A 13,546-nucleotide genomic window follows, 5' to 3' on the forward strand; every position below is an offset into this window, starting at 1 on the left:
TTATTTATATTAGAGGGGAAGGAAAGGAGAGAGGGAGAGAAATATCAATGTATGGTTGCCTCTTGTGCATCTCTGGCTGGGAAGTGGCCTGCAACCCAGGCATGTGCCCTGACTGGGAATCGAACTGAGATCCTTTGGTTCAAAGGCCTGCACTCCATCCACTAAGTTACACCAGCCAGGGCCTGTTCATGACCTCTTAAAAGAGAGGACAATGGAGATGCCCAGTGAACTATGAGTGACTTAACTTTGTCCATTCATACCAGGTCAGCTATTGAGCTACTCACACTTTAGGAGGGAAGGGCATTGGAATCCCAGAAAGGCTTGGCCTGGTAGATGCTGGAGGGCAAAGAGGGTTCACTAGGGGATGCAAAGATCCCCTGAGCAGTGCACTGCACCCAGGGGGTTGTATTGGTCAGGTTATACTTTAGTCACTTGTGGGAACTTTTTCCAGTGATGTGAGCTAGACTGCCCTCCTCCACAGAGATTCTGGTACCCCAGTGTCTGGGGGGTGAAGTACAAGCATACGTAATTTGCCGAACACAAATTTCCAGTTGATCCTAATACTTTCACACCAGGCTTCCCTAAAGGTGAATTGAAGGGTCTCTCTCTCTGGCCTCACCTCTGATGCACAATGTGCCTGTCTGAAAAATGTCACCCGAGGAACGGAGATTGAGGGGAGAAGAGTCAGGGCTGTGCTGTGACTTCAGCCTTCCGAAGTGCTGCCTTGGGAGGCCTCGGCTTGGCCGACCCCTTGCCAAGAAGAATTTTCCCTTCTTCTCTGCTCAAACAAATCCACCCTTGAAAGCCCAGCCCATATCATGTGACCTCCCTTTTGACTGACCCAGCCTAAAGAGCTTTCCTTCTCCGCACTTTCAGTTCATTCACTGTCCGGATGATTTGTCTGACAATTCGATTAACAATTGATGAGCTAGGTTCTGTTTCCACTAAATGCTGTTTGTCTTATATTTCTATTTAATTCTTCACTGATTTCTATCTGGTGAAAATAGCACTGATCTGACTTTAGTTCTGGCTTTACTTCTGGTTACCCTAGGCAAGGTGAATGACATTTCTGGGTTTTAGAGCCCCAGTTAGAAAATTCCACAATTCTTCTTACCTCACCCTCAAGTTAGTTTCTTGTACAGTGATGTTGACTCAACTGTATTTATTTTTGAGAGGATAAGTGTAGTAGACATTTTCTAACACAGTTTCCAGGGAACCTAACTAAATCCTGATATTCATGCCCTGCCCCCAGTGTGGACAGGATGCAGTGACTAGGGCAAAACGGCGGGACACCGCTGCTGGGATTAGGCTAGAAGAGCCTGACTCTGGTTTTGCTAGCATTCTCACTGGGCGCTTCTTTACGCTGCCCCTGCTGGGCAGGGTCACCTGGAAGGACAGAGGGCAGCCTCTGGTCAAGAGCCAGCAAGTGACCAAAGCCTCGGTCCAACAGCCTGTGGGAAAAGAGATCTTACCAAGAACAACTGAGTTACCCTGAAGGGGGATCCTGCCTCAGTTGAACTTCGAAAGGCCTGCAGCCCCAGTCAGCCCCTCGTGACTGCAGTCTCCGGAGAGACCCTAGGCTGACTCCTTGATTGCAGTCCCACGAAAGGCCCTGAAGCAGAGGATCCAGCTAAGCCATGCCTGGATTCCCGACCCGCAGAAATGATGCTGTAATAAAGACATGTTGTTTTAGGCCAATACATGTTGGGGCAATTTGTTATGCCGCACTATTTAACTGATATTGTCTATGAGATGGGTTCACAGACAGAGTAGTTTATCTCCCTGATGGTCGTATTGAGCTAAACTATGCTGCAGTAACAAATGACCCCCAAAGTGGCTTACTTCCACAAAAAGTTATTCTTTCCTCACGCTGTATGTCCACTGCAGGCTGGCTGTAGTTGAGCTCAACATTTCCCTCCCTCCAGGAACCTCTGTGACCCAGGCTGACAGAGCGGCCTGTATCTGGAACGTTGCCAATCATCATGGAAGAGGAAAAAGAGAGCAGGGCGAAGTGTGCACTGGTTTTTAACGCTTCCCCATGAAAACAATGCATTGTACTTTTGTCTGTATTTTACTGGCCAAAGCGAATCACATGGCCACATAGCCACATAGCCATTGACCAGGGCCCAGAGTATAATTCTCCTCCAGGGAGGAGGACTCAATATGTGTGAATAGTAACACAGTGCACCATAAACCACCATCTAGTGGGTCGGGGGAGTGGTAGCCACAGATGGCTACGATATAGAGAATAGAAGGAATAGCTTACATCCTTAGCTAACTGGGTGTGGTGGCCCCAGAGCTTGCCTAAGATGAGAGTATAATGGAATAGTTATTATTTTCTAGAAAAATGAGAAAATGAAGAGAATATGGGGCACTGAGAGAAGCCGATCTTTTTTTAGCATCCTAAAAATCTCCAGTTACCTCCTTAAGGTCTTTCTAAACCAGTAACTCTGTATGGCAAATGACGCTATAAGATAGGCATTGTGGCACTCCTCTTCAGACTAGATTGCCTTCCCTAAGCTCTTGAAGCTTCTTCTGTATTTAAATGTAAGAGCCTCCCTTGTCTATGATCCTGTTCATAAAGTTAAACTGGGTTTCCAAACCACTGTCTTCCAGCAGTCAGTTTAATAGGAGAGGAAAACTGGACACATGACCTTGGGCAAGCCTGCTGTGCAGTGGGTTTCGGTTTTCTCAAAGGCCGCTCTAATCTCACCTTCCTGAGTAATAAGCACAGTCCCTGTGGACTTCCTGCAAAGGTTGGAGAAGCTTAAGCAATGGTTGCTACCCATCCATCTCGCAGGCCTTGCCAGGCTGGCTTTAGAGAGGCAGTTTGATGGGAAGTGAGTGCAGAGACTGAGTGTCAATACATCTAGCTTGCAGAGAGGAAAGGTGGGCCTGACTTAGCTGGTAAGCCAAGTCAACATGATGGATCTGTCGTTAAAACCAGAACCAGATTAAACTGCTGACACACGGCAGAGAAATATCAGGGCTGGAGATCGCCTAAAAAGTAAAAGAGAGAGTTGTGGAGGATCCTTCTTCCTATAAAATATAGGTCTGCCCTCAGGCCCTGCCTCTTTGGATCATGCCAGATGGTATTCTGTTTCTCCTGAGGTTGGAGTTTATGTCAAAAGGAATAGATTTCACTTTGACGAGTTCTGAAGGAGGCATGAAGGAGTCCCAGAACTGCGATTTTAAAAGTGATGTTAAATGCCGTCTGAGCCAAAATGTCCAGTGAGGGAGTCACTTCTTCACGTCTACAATCTGGAGATTGATGTTCAGGGAGAGGCTTTAAACTTCCTGAGATTTTTTCAGATGCGATCCTGCCCCAGTTTGCTTTCCATACTGCACTGTAGAGAGTGTGAGGGAAAAACAGTGAAGTGGAAGTGTGTAATGGGAGTGTGGAGACAGCCTTCCTAGTGACACAAGTTTTGCATTTGGGGAAATTTTTCCATCTTGCAACTGAAATGCCCTTAGTTGTCCCAGAAACTGTTGAGAGAGGCCATTGTCAGTACCCCAGAAATCCTATTTCTGAAACTGCCTACCTGTGAAACAATTTTACTCCTCTCTGGCATGTTTCCCCCAATACAAGGGTGATAATGGTGTTTCTAGATAGAAAACTGCAGTGCTTTCTTCTTTTTTAAAATGTTAATTAAATTAATTACTTATTTTAAATTGGCTGTGCTTTTAAGTTGCTTGATGAATATATTCTGTAACAGGTTATATACTTTATTAAGTAGTCTTCTAGTTAATGTCTAAATATTATCTTCGTTTCATAACAACTAACTTACACCTCTGTGCATCAGGCACCAAACTGAGTACTGGAAATAGAAAGGTGATTAGATATATTTTCTGTCTTCAAGGATCTTGTCTAGCAAGTGAGATAGATATATGACAATATGATGGAATCCATGTTAGGTGTTTAAAAAGTATGAAGCTTTATGAAAACAAAGGAAAGGAAGACATGGTGGTCTGACAGAACAGGGGATGTGTTTTAAAGCATGAGCTTTTTAGATGTCCAACGTGTGCTTCACAGGGAAGGTCATGGACAAACATGCAGTGTGAATGTGATAGTCATGAATGCATGCTAGGTACGTGGAAACAGTGTGCGTCTTAATCTCTTTAATTGTTGAATCATATCACTAGGTCAAGCTAATGAGTTGGAAGTAAATGTGAAGTATCACTTCTTGGTCAAAGCTGTTAACAGCATGTTCAATACTGTCCAGAGTGCTTTTCCCTCTCTACAACACAACCATCAATATCAGACATGGTGGCTCTTCAGTCGATCTGGGACCCTGAGTGACCATGCTATACAAAATACTCCATCAATCCTTGATGCACATGTGACATGAGTGAGAAATATGTGTGTTTTTCAAGTCACTGAGATTTTGATGTTGTTTGTTATGACAGCATAATCTATCCTATTTCTCTAATTCAGTGCAAAATTAAGAAATAATTGTGGTACACTTGAAAAATAAAATATAAGGTTATTGACATGACTGGTTGGGAGCAGAAGAAAATGAGATTGGAAATATGAGTCAGGACTGAACTATGAAAAACTGACACCATGCTGAGAAATTAACTTGAAACTGTAGGCAATGAACTGCCATTGAAGGATTAAAATTACTCTTTGTTACGTCATATAGTTCATCTCTTGGGGAATCATTGTTAGCTGCTTTAGTGCTGATCCTACATTTTCTATAATTTTAGAAGATCTGGATCCAAAAAATTCAGAGAAGAACACAGAATAGATGTGGCATAGGGAGTGTGGGTCAAGTGTGCTCCTGCTGCTGCACTCCAGGTGTGCTGGCCAAAAGAAACTAGAGAAAGGTTTCTTTGTACTGGGGCAAGTCTCTCTTCACCAGTGATACCCCATTGTATCTGACACAGGCTGCTTTTCATAGGTTCAGTTCAGTTCCTAACAAGATACCAATGACGGGTTTTACAGAACTAGAACAAATATTCCAAAAATTTATATGGAACCACAAAAGACCCTGAATAGTTACAGCAATCTTTTTTTTAAGATTTTATTTATTTATCTTTAGAGGGGAAAGGAAGGAGAGAAGGAGAGAAATATCAATGTTTGGTTGCCTCTCGTGAGTCCCCTGCTGGGAACTGGCCTGCAACCCAGGCATGTGCCCTGACTGGGAATCGAACCACAATCATGTGGTTCACAGGCCTGTCCTCAATCCACTGAGCTACACCAGCCAGGGCAGTTACAGCAATCTTGAGAAAGAAGAACAAATTTGGAGGAATCATGCTACCTGATATCAAACTAAACTGCAAGACCATGTAATCAAAACAGCATGGTACTGAAATAAAAACAGACATATAGATCAATGGAACAGAATAGAGAGCCCAAAAATAAACACATGACTTTATGCTCAATTAATATTTGACAAAGGAGGCAAGAACATACAATGGGGTAAAGACAGTCTATTCAATAAATGGTGTTGGGAAAGTGTAACTGGTACATGCAAAAAAAATAATAAAACTAGACCACCTTCTTACACCATATACATGAATAAACTAAAAATGGATTAAAGATTGGCAAGGATGTGGAGAAAAGGGAACCCTCATGCACTGTTGGTGAGAAAGCAGACTGGTGCAGCCACTGTGGAAAGCAGTATGGAGGTACCTCAAAAATTAAAAATGGATCTGCCTTTTGACCCACTGATTTCACTTCTGGTAATATATCCAAATAAATACAAAACACAAATTTCAAAGAACATAAAAATCCCTATGTTCATTGCAGTATTACTTATAATACCCAAGATTTGGAAGCAGCCCAAGTGCCTATCAGTAGATGAGTGGATAAAATAGCTGTGGTACATTTACACAATGGAATACTACAGAGTCATAAAAAGAATGAAATTTTACCTTTTGCAACAGCATGAATGGACTGGAGAGTATTATACTAAGTGAAATAAGACAGTCAGCAAAAGACAAGTATTGCATGATCTCACTTATATGTAGAATCTAATGAACAAACTGAACTAACAAGAAAAATAAAAACACTCATAGATACAGAGAACAGGCTGACACCTCTCAAAGGGGAAGGGAGATGGGGGACTGAGTGAAAAAGGTGAAGAGATTGAGTTAAAAAAAGTCATAGGCACAGACAACAGTGTGATGACTACCAGAGGGAAAGGGGGAGGTAGAAGAAAATGAAGAGAGGGATAAATGATGACAGGAGACTTGACTTTGGGCTGTGAGCACACAGTGCAGTGTACAGATGATATAGAACTGTACACCTGAAACCTACGTAATTTTAGTAACCAATGTCACTTCAATAAATACAAGAATAAAAATCTTGCTTTTAGTGTAAGTATTAGAAAAATTGAATTCTTTGGGTTCACCTATGCTCCTACTTCCTTTCATTGGATCTGAATTTGGATCTACCTACTGCTGTTCTGGACTTTCCTTTTCTGCTCTACTGCTCCTTTCTAGTCTTGTTTCCCATCACCCGTCTCCCGCTCACATTCTCATGTACCTTACTCTCCCGCAGTCAGACCCTTCAGTGTTCCCCCAGATGGCCCTGCCTGTGGGGCTTCACCTACCACTGCTTGCTTGAGCTCATGGCCCCAGAATGGGTTTGTTATTGTTGAAATTCTACCCACCCTCTAAGATTCAGCAGCTCATACACCATTTTTTTCACGAAGCTGCCCCTCTCGAGGGGGAGTTCATTTCTGACTCCTCTGGGCTTCTCTTTCTCCACTAGGACCCTCGCCTCACTGAGTTGTTGCACTCTAGGTATTTGTGAGTAAGACCAAGGCAAAGATGAAGGGTAAGAACTGTGCCTTGATTATCTCGGCAATCCTCATAGTACATAGCAGTGTTATAAATACACTGGGCATTCAGAATATCTTAAAATTTAAAAACCTGAAATGGAAAGCCTTTTCATTGAAAGCTTAAAACAATCAAAAGAAAGCTTTGTCTGATTTTTGCTACTTTACGCTTTCAGAAGCTGCCTGTAAAGCATGTATTCTTCCCTAGTACATCTACAACACCCCCCCCCCCCCCCCCGAGCATCAACACGAGGTGTCCTTTATTGTAGACTATTTCCTTCCAGACAGTGATAAAGGTGTTTAGTCAGAACAGAGTGATACCAGTTCCTTAGGAAGGCTATGGATTGAAAACTGGTACACAGAAAATGAATGCCGATGGAAATTAATTCCTCTTCTGGAAACAAGGAGTGTGGAAAGCAGACAATGTAGAAATGAAAAGTGTGTCACTTGAGAGATTGTAAATGGTACCAAAGAGAACTGAATGGTGTTTAACTTGGAGGAAAGCACAGTGAGCATGAGAAAAACAGTCTTAAATACAAGTATTTCAGAAGTCAGTGAAACCGAAACAGTTTTACTGTTAAACGAGACTTGGTTGAGGGGAGGGATGGGTAACAAAGTAGTCTGACATTTGAGCAATATGCTAGCGCAAATTTGGCCAATGCTATTCTACTTTTCCAATGGAAGGGGCACAAGGGAAAAGCTATTACTTGTATCTGGGTAGAACAAAATTTGAAAAAAAGTATTACAAAAGGATGGGTTAAAATCTGAAGCTGAGAATGTTTTTAAGGTCACTGGAAATGATTTTTGCAGGGAGTGTCAATGTGCCTCTATAAAGTTTAAACAGTAAAATGCGCTGCCACTGAAGTTTTATTGTATAGAACCAAAAGGTATGTGTGAAAGGCTGAAGAAGGTATTAAATTTTCAAACTCAATTTATCCCAAAGGAAAATATTTTGATGTTGTTAATAAGTGTGCAGTTCATCCGAAGAGATATTACTTCTTGAAATGCTTCCCTGTGTGCATTTGAGTAACAATTTAATACTTCGTGAATTAAATATCCAGACACATATTATGTATTCACTGTCCCAATAAACCACATTATCTACTAAGCAATAAATATGTGGGAGGATAAATTGGTGGATGCTTTGGGTTGAGTGGTTAGGGTCATTTAAACTGAGCTTTATATGACAAGAGGCAGTCAGCCATTTGGAGATGCAGGAAGACCTTTCCAGGTAAGCACAAAGGCCTTAAAATGGGAATGATCTTGGCTTATTAGACAACCAGAAAGAAGGCCAGTGAGAATGGAGTGGAAGGGCGTGGGGCAGAGTGATAGGGCATGAGATTGGAGAGGGATGCAAATCATTTAGTACTTTGTAAATCAGGATAAGGAATTTAGATTCAGTACTTGGTAATATGCAAAGCCATTGGTATGTTTTAAGGGGAAAAATACCCTGGCTGGCAGTGAAGTATGGATTAGAGGAAGGCAAGGGGATATGGGGTGGAGGTTGGGGGAAGGCAAGAACTTGATTGGAGAAGCTCCCCGGGTTTGGGGAGGTAGAAACGGGGATGGAGAAGAGTGGATGGACTGAGGATCAGTTTGAGACAGAGGGTGTGGTAAAAGAAGCCAGGTGGGCAGACTGAGGGGATAAGCCTCTAGGTCTAAGTGGGAAAACATCTCCTCTCTTACAGGAACTTTCATTCGTATTCAAGATGTAAGGACCCCAACCATTTAAAGGCAGTCTCTTCACAAGCCGATGAGGACCAGCCTTTCCACTGACTTCTGATTTCCATAGTTGGGAGGCTGCATTCCCCCCCCCCTTTATTTTATTCTCTTCCTTGGGTATCAGAAATGGGTAGTGGGTTGGAGGGCTTTTGAGGATGGTTGAGTTTGCCCTAAGGAAAATGTGAGATACTGCACACAGCCACTTACCAGGGCAGCCTCAGAATTCAAGAGGGGTGGTCGGGAGGCTTGTGCTTGTGGTGCTAAGGGTCAGGGGTTTCACATACCTATTCTTCCATCCCACCTCCAGATAACTTTGTGAGGTACATCTTCTGAAATTCTAGTTTTACAAAAGAAAAAAGTGATCCCTGGCCAGGTTGCTCAGTGGGTTGGAGTGTCGTCCTGCACACCTAAAGTTTTGGGGTTTGATTCTTGGTCAGGGCACATACCAGGTTGCAGATTTGATCCCTGGTGGGGGGCATATGGGAGGCAAGTAATTGATGTCTTCTCTCTCTTTCTTCCTCTCTTTCCAAAATCAATAAACATATCCTCAGATTTGAATTAAAAAACAAAGAAAGTGAGGCTTGGAGAAGTTCTTTATTTTGCCCAAAGTCACACAACTTAGGAGTGTGGAGACAGGACGGGATGCCGAGTCTGGCTCTCTGCACTCTCCACACCACCTCTGAATCGCAGCTGGCCTGTTTCTCCTCTTTTCTCATTATTACCACACAGCTTCCATTGAAGCACCCATCCTGGGGAAGACTACAATTTCTCTTGCTCGTGTGTTCTATGTTTGCCTCTCCTATACCACAGTGCGCCTAGTAGTGTGCTCAGTGGACATGCCTGCCTGAAGGCAACACCCGCTTCTTGCTGCCACACATGCGGCTGGGGTGAGTCAAGGCAGGACTGGTGAGGTGGACTGGGCTATTGCTACCGCTGCTAGGAGACTGGCCGGGCGGGAGGTGGGGGTGGGTACTGTTTTCCTTATGTCTTACCTAAAAGGCATTTTCCATTTCCTAACCCTCCTGTTCCACATCCCTCACCTCTTGCTCCCTCTACTTCAGCTCAGATCCCTCGGGGAGCGTTCCTTACTGCGGGGTTGACAACATTTCGGGGCGCAGGGTACCTGGCCTCCACGCTCTTGCCCATCTGTGTGCAGAGCCTCGTTCCCCGGGAGCCTGGAGCCCCGCGGGCATTGACGTCAAGCGGCAGCAGATCGCTGCCTACAGACGGTTGACCTGGACCCTCCTCCACACCCCCTTCCTTCCTTGCCCCCTCCCTCTTCCCTGCACCCGGGCTCTGGCTGGGTATAAAAGGCGGGAGCGCGGGGTGCCTCAGCAGCGCCGAGTTTCAGCACCATGGAGAGTCCCCGCTTTCGGCTGCTGCCCCTCCTGGGTGCCGCCCTACTGTTGCTGCTACCTCTGCTGGGCGCCCATGCCCAGGAGGACGCCGAGCTCCAGCCCCGAGCCCTGGACATCTACTCTGCTGTGGAGGATGCCTCCCATGAGAAGGAGCTGGTCGGTATCCCCCACGCCCCAGACTCCCCTGGGCTGCCGCGCCGTCCCTTTCCTTGTACCTCCTCTCTTCCCTCCTCCCCACCCCCATTCCTGGAGTCAGGCAGGGCCCCGGGAGACAAGCGCAAAGTCCAGGCTCTGAAGACTGTCTCAAGCCCACGGGGCTCCCGGGCAGTCTGTAAAGCGAATCTCTTGTCTCCGCTCCTCTGAACGACAGGAGCGTCCGAGGCTCTGGGTCCTGCTGTCAGTACCCAGGACGGCTCGCTTAGCTTCCACCCCTGCAGCATCCCAGAGAGGAGTGTGTGTGGTTCTGGGGCTCCTTATAATGCACCTGGGCTGGTCGAGCAGCCCAGGTGGCAACTTTGGGCTCCGGGGGGGCGGTGTGTTGCAGATCGAAGCGCTGCAGGAAGTCCTGAAGAAGCTCAAGAGTAAACGCATTCCCATCTATGAGAAGAAGTATGGGCAAGTCCCCATGGTAAGGCTTTGGGGGCACCCCCTCCCCGTGTTTTTGCAAGAGAAAATATAACACCTTGAGCCCTACACGTGCCTTCTCCCTAGGATGTGGCTAAGTAATTCAGAAAATGGGCTTGCAGAGTTCTGCGCCCCTTCCCATTTGCTCCCACTGCCAGCCCTTGCCCTTGTCTCTGAGGATTTCAGAGGATCCAAAAGCACGTGCCAGGAGCCAGCTCTTGGCCCTGTGAGGAGCGTTGGCTGAAGATGAGCCTTTTCACCTCACCAAGAACCCTCTCATTCGGAAGACCCCTCAAATCTACTCAGTCCTTGCTCTTCCAGTTTTTCTCTAAAGCACAATCCGTTTTTGATCTAAGTTCTAGGGTCAAAATTCTTAACCAGGGCTCGTCACCTTCCATGGAGAACACACACACATATTTGAATCTTCCTTCTTGGGATGAGGGGGTGGAAAACGGGGGGGGGCGGGAGTGTGAGAAAATATAGATCTATTGTTTATTTCTTAGATAAAAGGTCTGTCTGATTTTTTCTTTTGGATGAGCAATGAAAGGACCCAGGAAATGTAACCAACCCCCACCCTCTGCCAAAGGTAGAAGAAAGCAGGAGGGGTTCAATAATTTTTTTAAAAATTATGTTCTCTCACTGAAATTCTAAGCACAAAGCTCTCTGCCATTTTAGGCCTGACTATACTTAGACCTCTGGGGATGGTGTTGGGTCCATCCGTCTCTCCCAAGAGGCAGAAACTGTGTAGATGGAGGGATGTGCCCTTTGGGTCCCTGGGTGTGCACATGCCGGAGACCACAGGTTGTGTTGCTTGCAGTGTGACGCTGGTGAGAAGTGCGCGGTGAGAAAAGGAGCGAGAATCGGGAAGCTGTGCGACTGTCCCCGAGGAACCTCCTGCAATTCCTTCCTCCTGAAGTGCTTATAAGGCATCTACCCTGCTCCATCAGCCCCCACCCCTCCTCCCCCACGAAGACCTTCATCCCCTGCGCTGGGCTGTATCAACCAGCGTTTACTGTATCAACCACGTTTCCATTTCCCTCTGAGGACGAAGGGGCTCCTTTCCTGCTGTTTTCAAATCAAAGAACACACTAGATGTTACTTTGTGAGGGATGATACTTTGTATGGAGTTGCTATGTGTGCAAAAATATTCTTTTCTTATTTTCTTTGTCTGACAAACTCTTGTGTGTCTATGTGTAAAGTCGGGAAACTTTGCTTTGAAATTGTATTTTCTTATGTGGCATGGCAGGATGTAAATTAGGTCTAGTTAATGTTGGGTACGTGATATCCCAATGTGAGAAATAAATCACCCCAAGCATTGCAAACTGAAGCATGTACAACTTATACATAATAAAATGTTTTTAATAATTGCACAAAGTGCTTTGTTATTTCTACATAAGTGATTTTAAATAGAAATGGCTGAATTAATCATGCACTTGTTTTCAAAGAGAAATATTTCAAAAATAGCACTCTATTGGGAGCACAGCACCTTGCCTCCAAGGAGTTTGGTCATTAATTAGGAGTTCGTCACGCAAGCTTCTGTAGACTCTATTTTTCTTGGATAACAGAAGCTTAGCGAGCTGTGTGTGTGTGAGAGAGAGAGAGAGAGAGATGAGATGGAGGTGGTTGGAGTTGAGCTGATATGACTTTGTTTATTACAATGTTTTCTTAGATCCCTTAACTTGAGCCAGTGAGACCAATAAAAGATAAATTGTTTTGTGCTTTAACCACATTAAAAGCAATTTGAAAGGTTAGGGCTTTTGTTTTGGCAACTCTGTTATTAGAAAATGTGCACGGATGCATGGACTCTTTGGGGGCTGTTTGTCAGGAGGAGAGGCAGTAGCTCTAAGGACGAGGGGCCCAATCATTCCTGCTAGAAAACACACAATCTTGGAAAAACTCCCTGTTCAAAAGAAAAATACTTATTTTAGTAAATAGTTTTGAGGGGAACAAATGAAAATGGCTGGCAGCAGATTCAAGTCAAGAAATACAAACATTTTAATGTAAAGTAGCCCTTAAATACTTCTGAGTGCTTACCTAAGGTCACATTTTGGGAGGTTTAAATAGACTAAGTGGCATTTAAGAAGTAATAGTGTGAGAGGAACAGGTGCTTACAGCTTCCTAATGCAAAGTCCAGAAGCACCTGCATAACAGAGCTGAAAAGAAAGTCCTTCCCCGGGTTCATGGGGACAGGGATTGTGCTGAAAGAAACTATTCTCACACACAGCTGCTATTGTATGTTCTTATTGTTACTAGTAGCATGGTGAATTCCCTATTGTTAACCTTGAAAGAGAGATATTGTTACCATTTTCCAGAGGAGGCAACAGAGGCCAAGAGAGGTGATAAAACTTGCTGGAGTCATACAATCCTAAATCATGATTTCAGCTCTAATCTTTCTGACTTCAAGGGTTTGTCTTTCTCTCCATGTCTCTCCAGCCATTTGGACAGGCTGTTTGGACTCCTGAATCCTAAATCATGATATCAGCTCTAATCTTTCTGACTTCAAGGGTTTGTCTTTCTCTCCATGTCTCTCCAGCCATTTAGACAGGCTGTTTGGACTCCTGAATTAAAAAAAAAAAACACTTCTTTCTTTAATAGAAATTAGCTCACTGGGACTACCAATGTATTTTTTTTTGGGGGGGATCATGTATGTATTTGAATTCCTCAAGGACAGGCTTAGTTGTGATTTAAATGTGTTAATCATTATTTATTTATTTATATTTATTTATTTATTTTTAGAGAGATGGGAAGGGAAGGAGAAAGAGAGGAAGAGAACTATCAATGTGTGGTTGCCTCTCATGTACCCCCTACTGGGGGTACAACTTGAGTTGCAACCCACCCATGTGCCCTGACTAGGAATTGAACCAGCGACCCTTTGGTTCATAGGCCAGTGCTCAATCCACTGAGCCACACCAGCCAGGGCTAAATGTGTTAATCTTTGGAAACTGTGACAAGTTATTTAATAGTTTCACAGTCTGCTCCTTCTCCAGAAAGCCTTTCAGTTAAAAGTTTAACCTCTTTCTTGACTCTCGTAACTGTTCCCATTCATGTCAGCCCTAA

At 44.4% G+C, this 13,546-nt stretch overlaps 1 protein-coding gene across 1 annotated transcript; it reads left to right on the forward strand.

The window, feature by feature from the left end:
• Positions 1 to 9,780: 9,780 nt before the first annotated feature.
• On the forward strand, positions 9,781 to 11,850 carry CARTPT (CART prepropeptide). Its single transcript, XM_037032168.1, has 3 exons — positions 9,781 to 10,021; positions 10,410 to 10,493; positions 11,307 to 11,850. Exons 1-3 carry the CDS (start codon positions 9,863 to 9,865, stop codon positions 11,412 to 11,414), a joined length of 351 nt encoding a protein of 116 aa, XP_036888063.1. The 5' UTR covers positions 9,781 to 9,862; the 3' UTR covers positions 11,415 to 11,850.
• Positions 11,851 to 13,546: the final 1,696 nt, after the last annotated feature.

Source organism: Sturnira hondurensis, unplaced genomic scaffold (assembly GCF_014824575.4).
Source record: "Sturnira hondurensis isolate 20B ecotype Veracruz unplaced genomic scaffold, ASM1482457v3 Scaffold0021354, whole genome shotgun sequence".
Taxonomy (NCBI): domain Eukaryota; kingdom Metazoa; phylum Chordata; class Mammalia; order Chiroptera; family Phyllostomidae; genus Sturnira; species Sturnira hondurensis.

Bases quoted from the DNA above. Each gene is read 5' to 3' on its own strand.
- CARTPT (XM_037032168.1), top strand. From the start codon at position 9,863: ATGGAGAGTCCCCGCTTTCGGCTGCTGCCCCTCCTGGGTGCCGCCCTA. The intron at 10,022-10,409 runs GTCGGTATCCCC...GGTGTGTTGCAG, and splicing joins CCTCCCATGAGAAGGAGCTG to ATCGAAGCGCTGCAGGAAGT. The intron at 10,494-11,306 runs GTAAGGCTTTGG...TGTTGCTTGCAG, and splicing joins AGTATGGGCAAGTCCCCATG to TGTGACGCTGGTGAGAAGTG.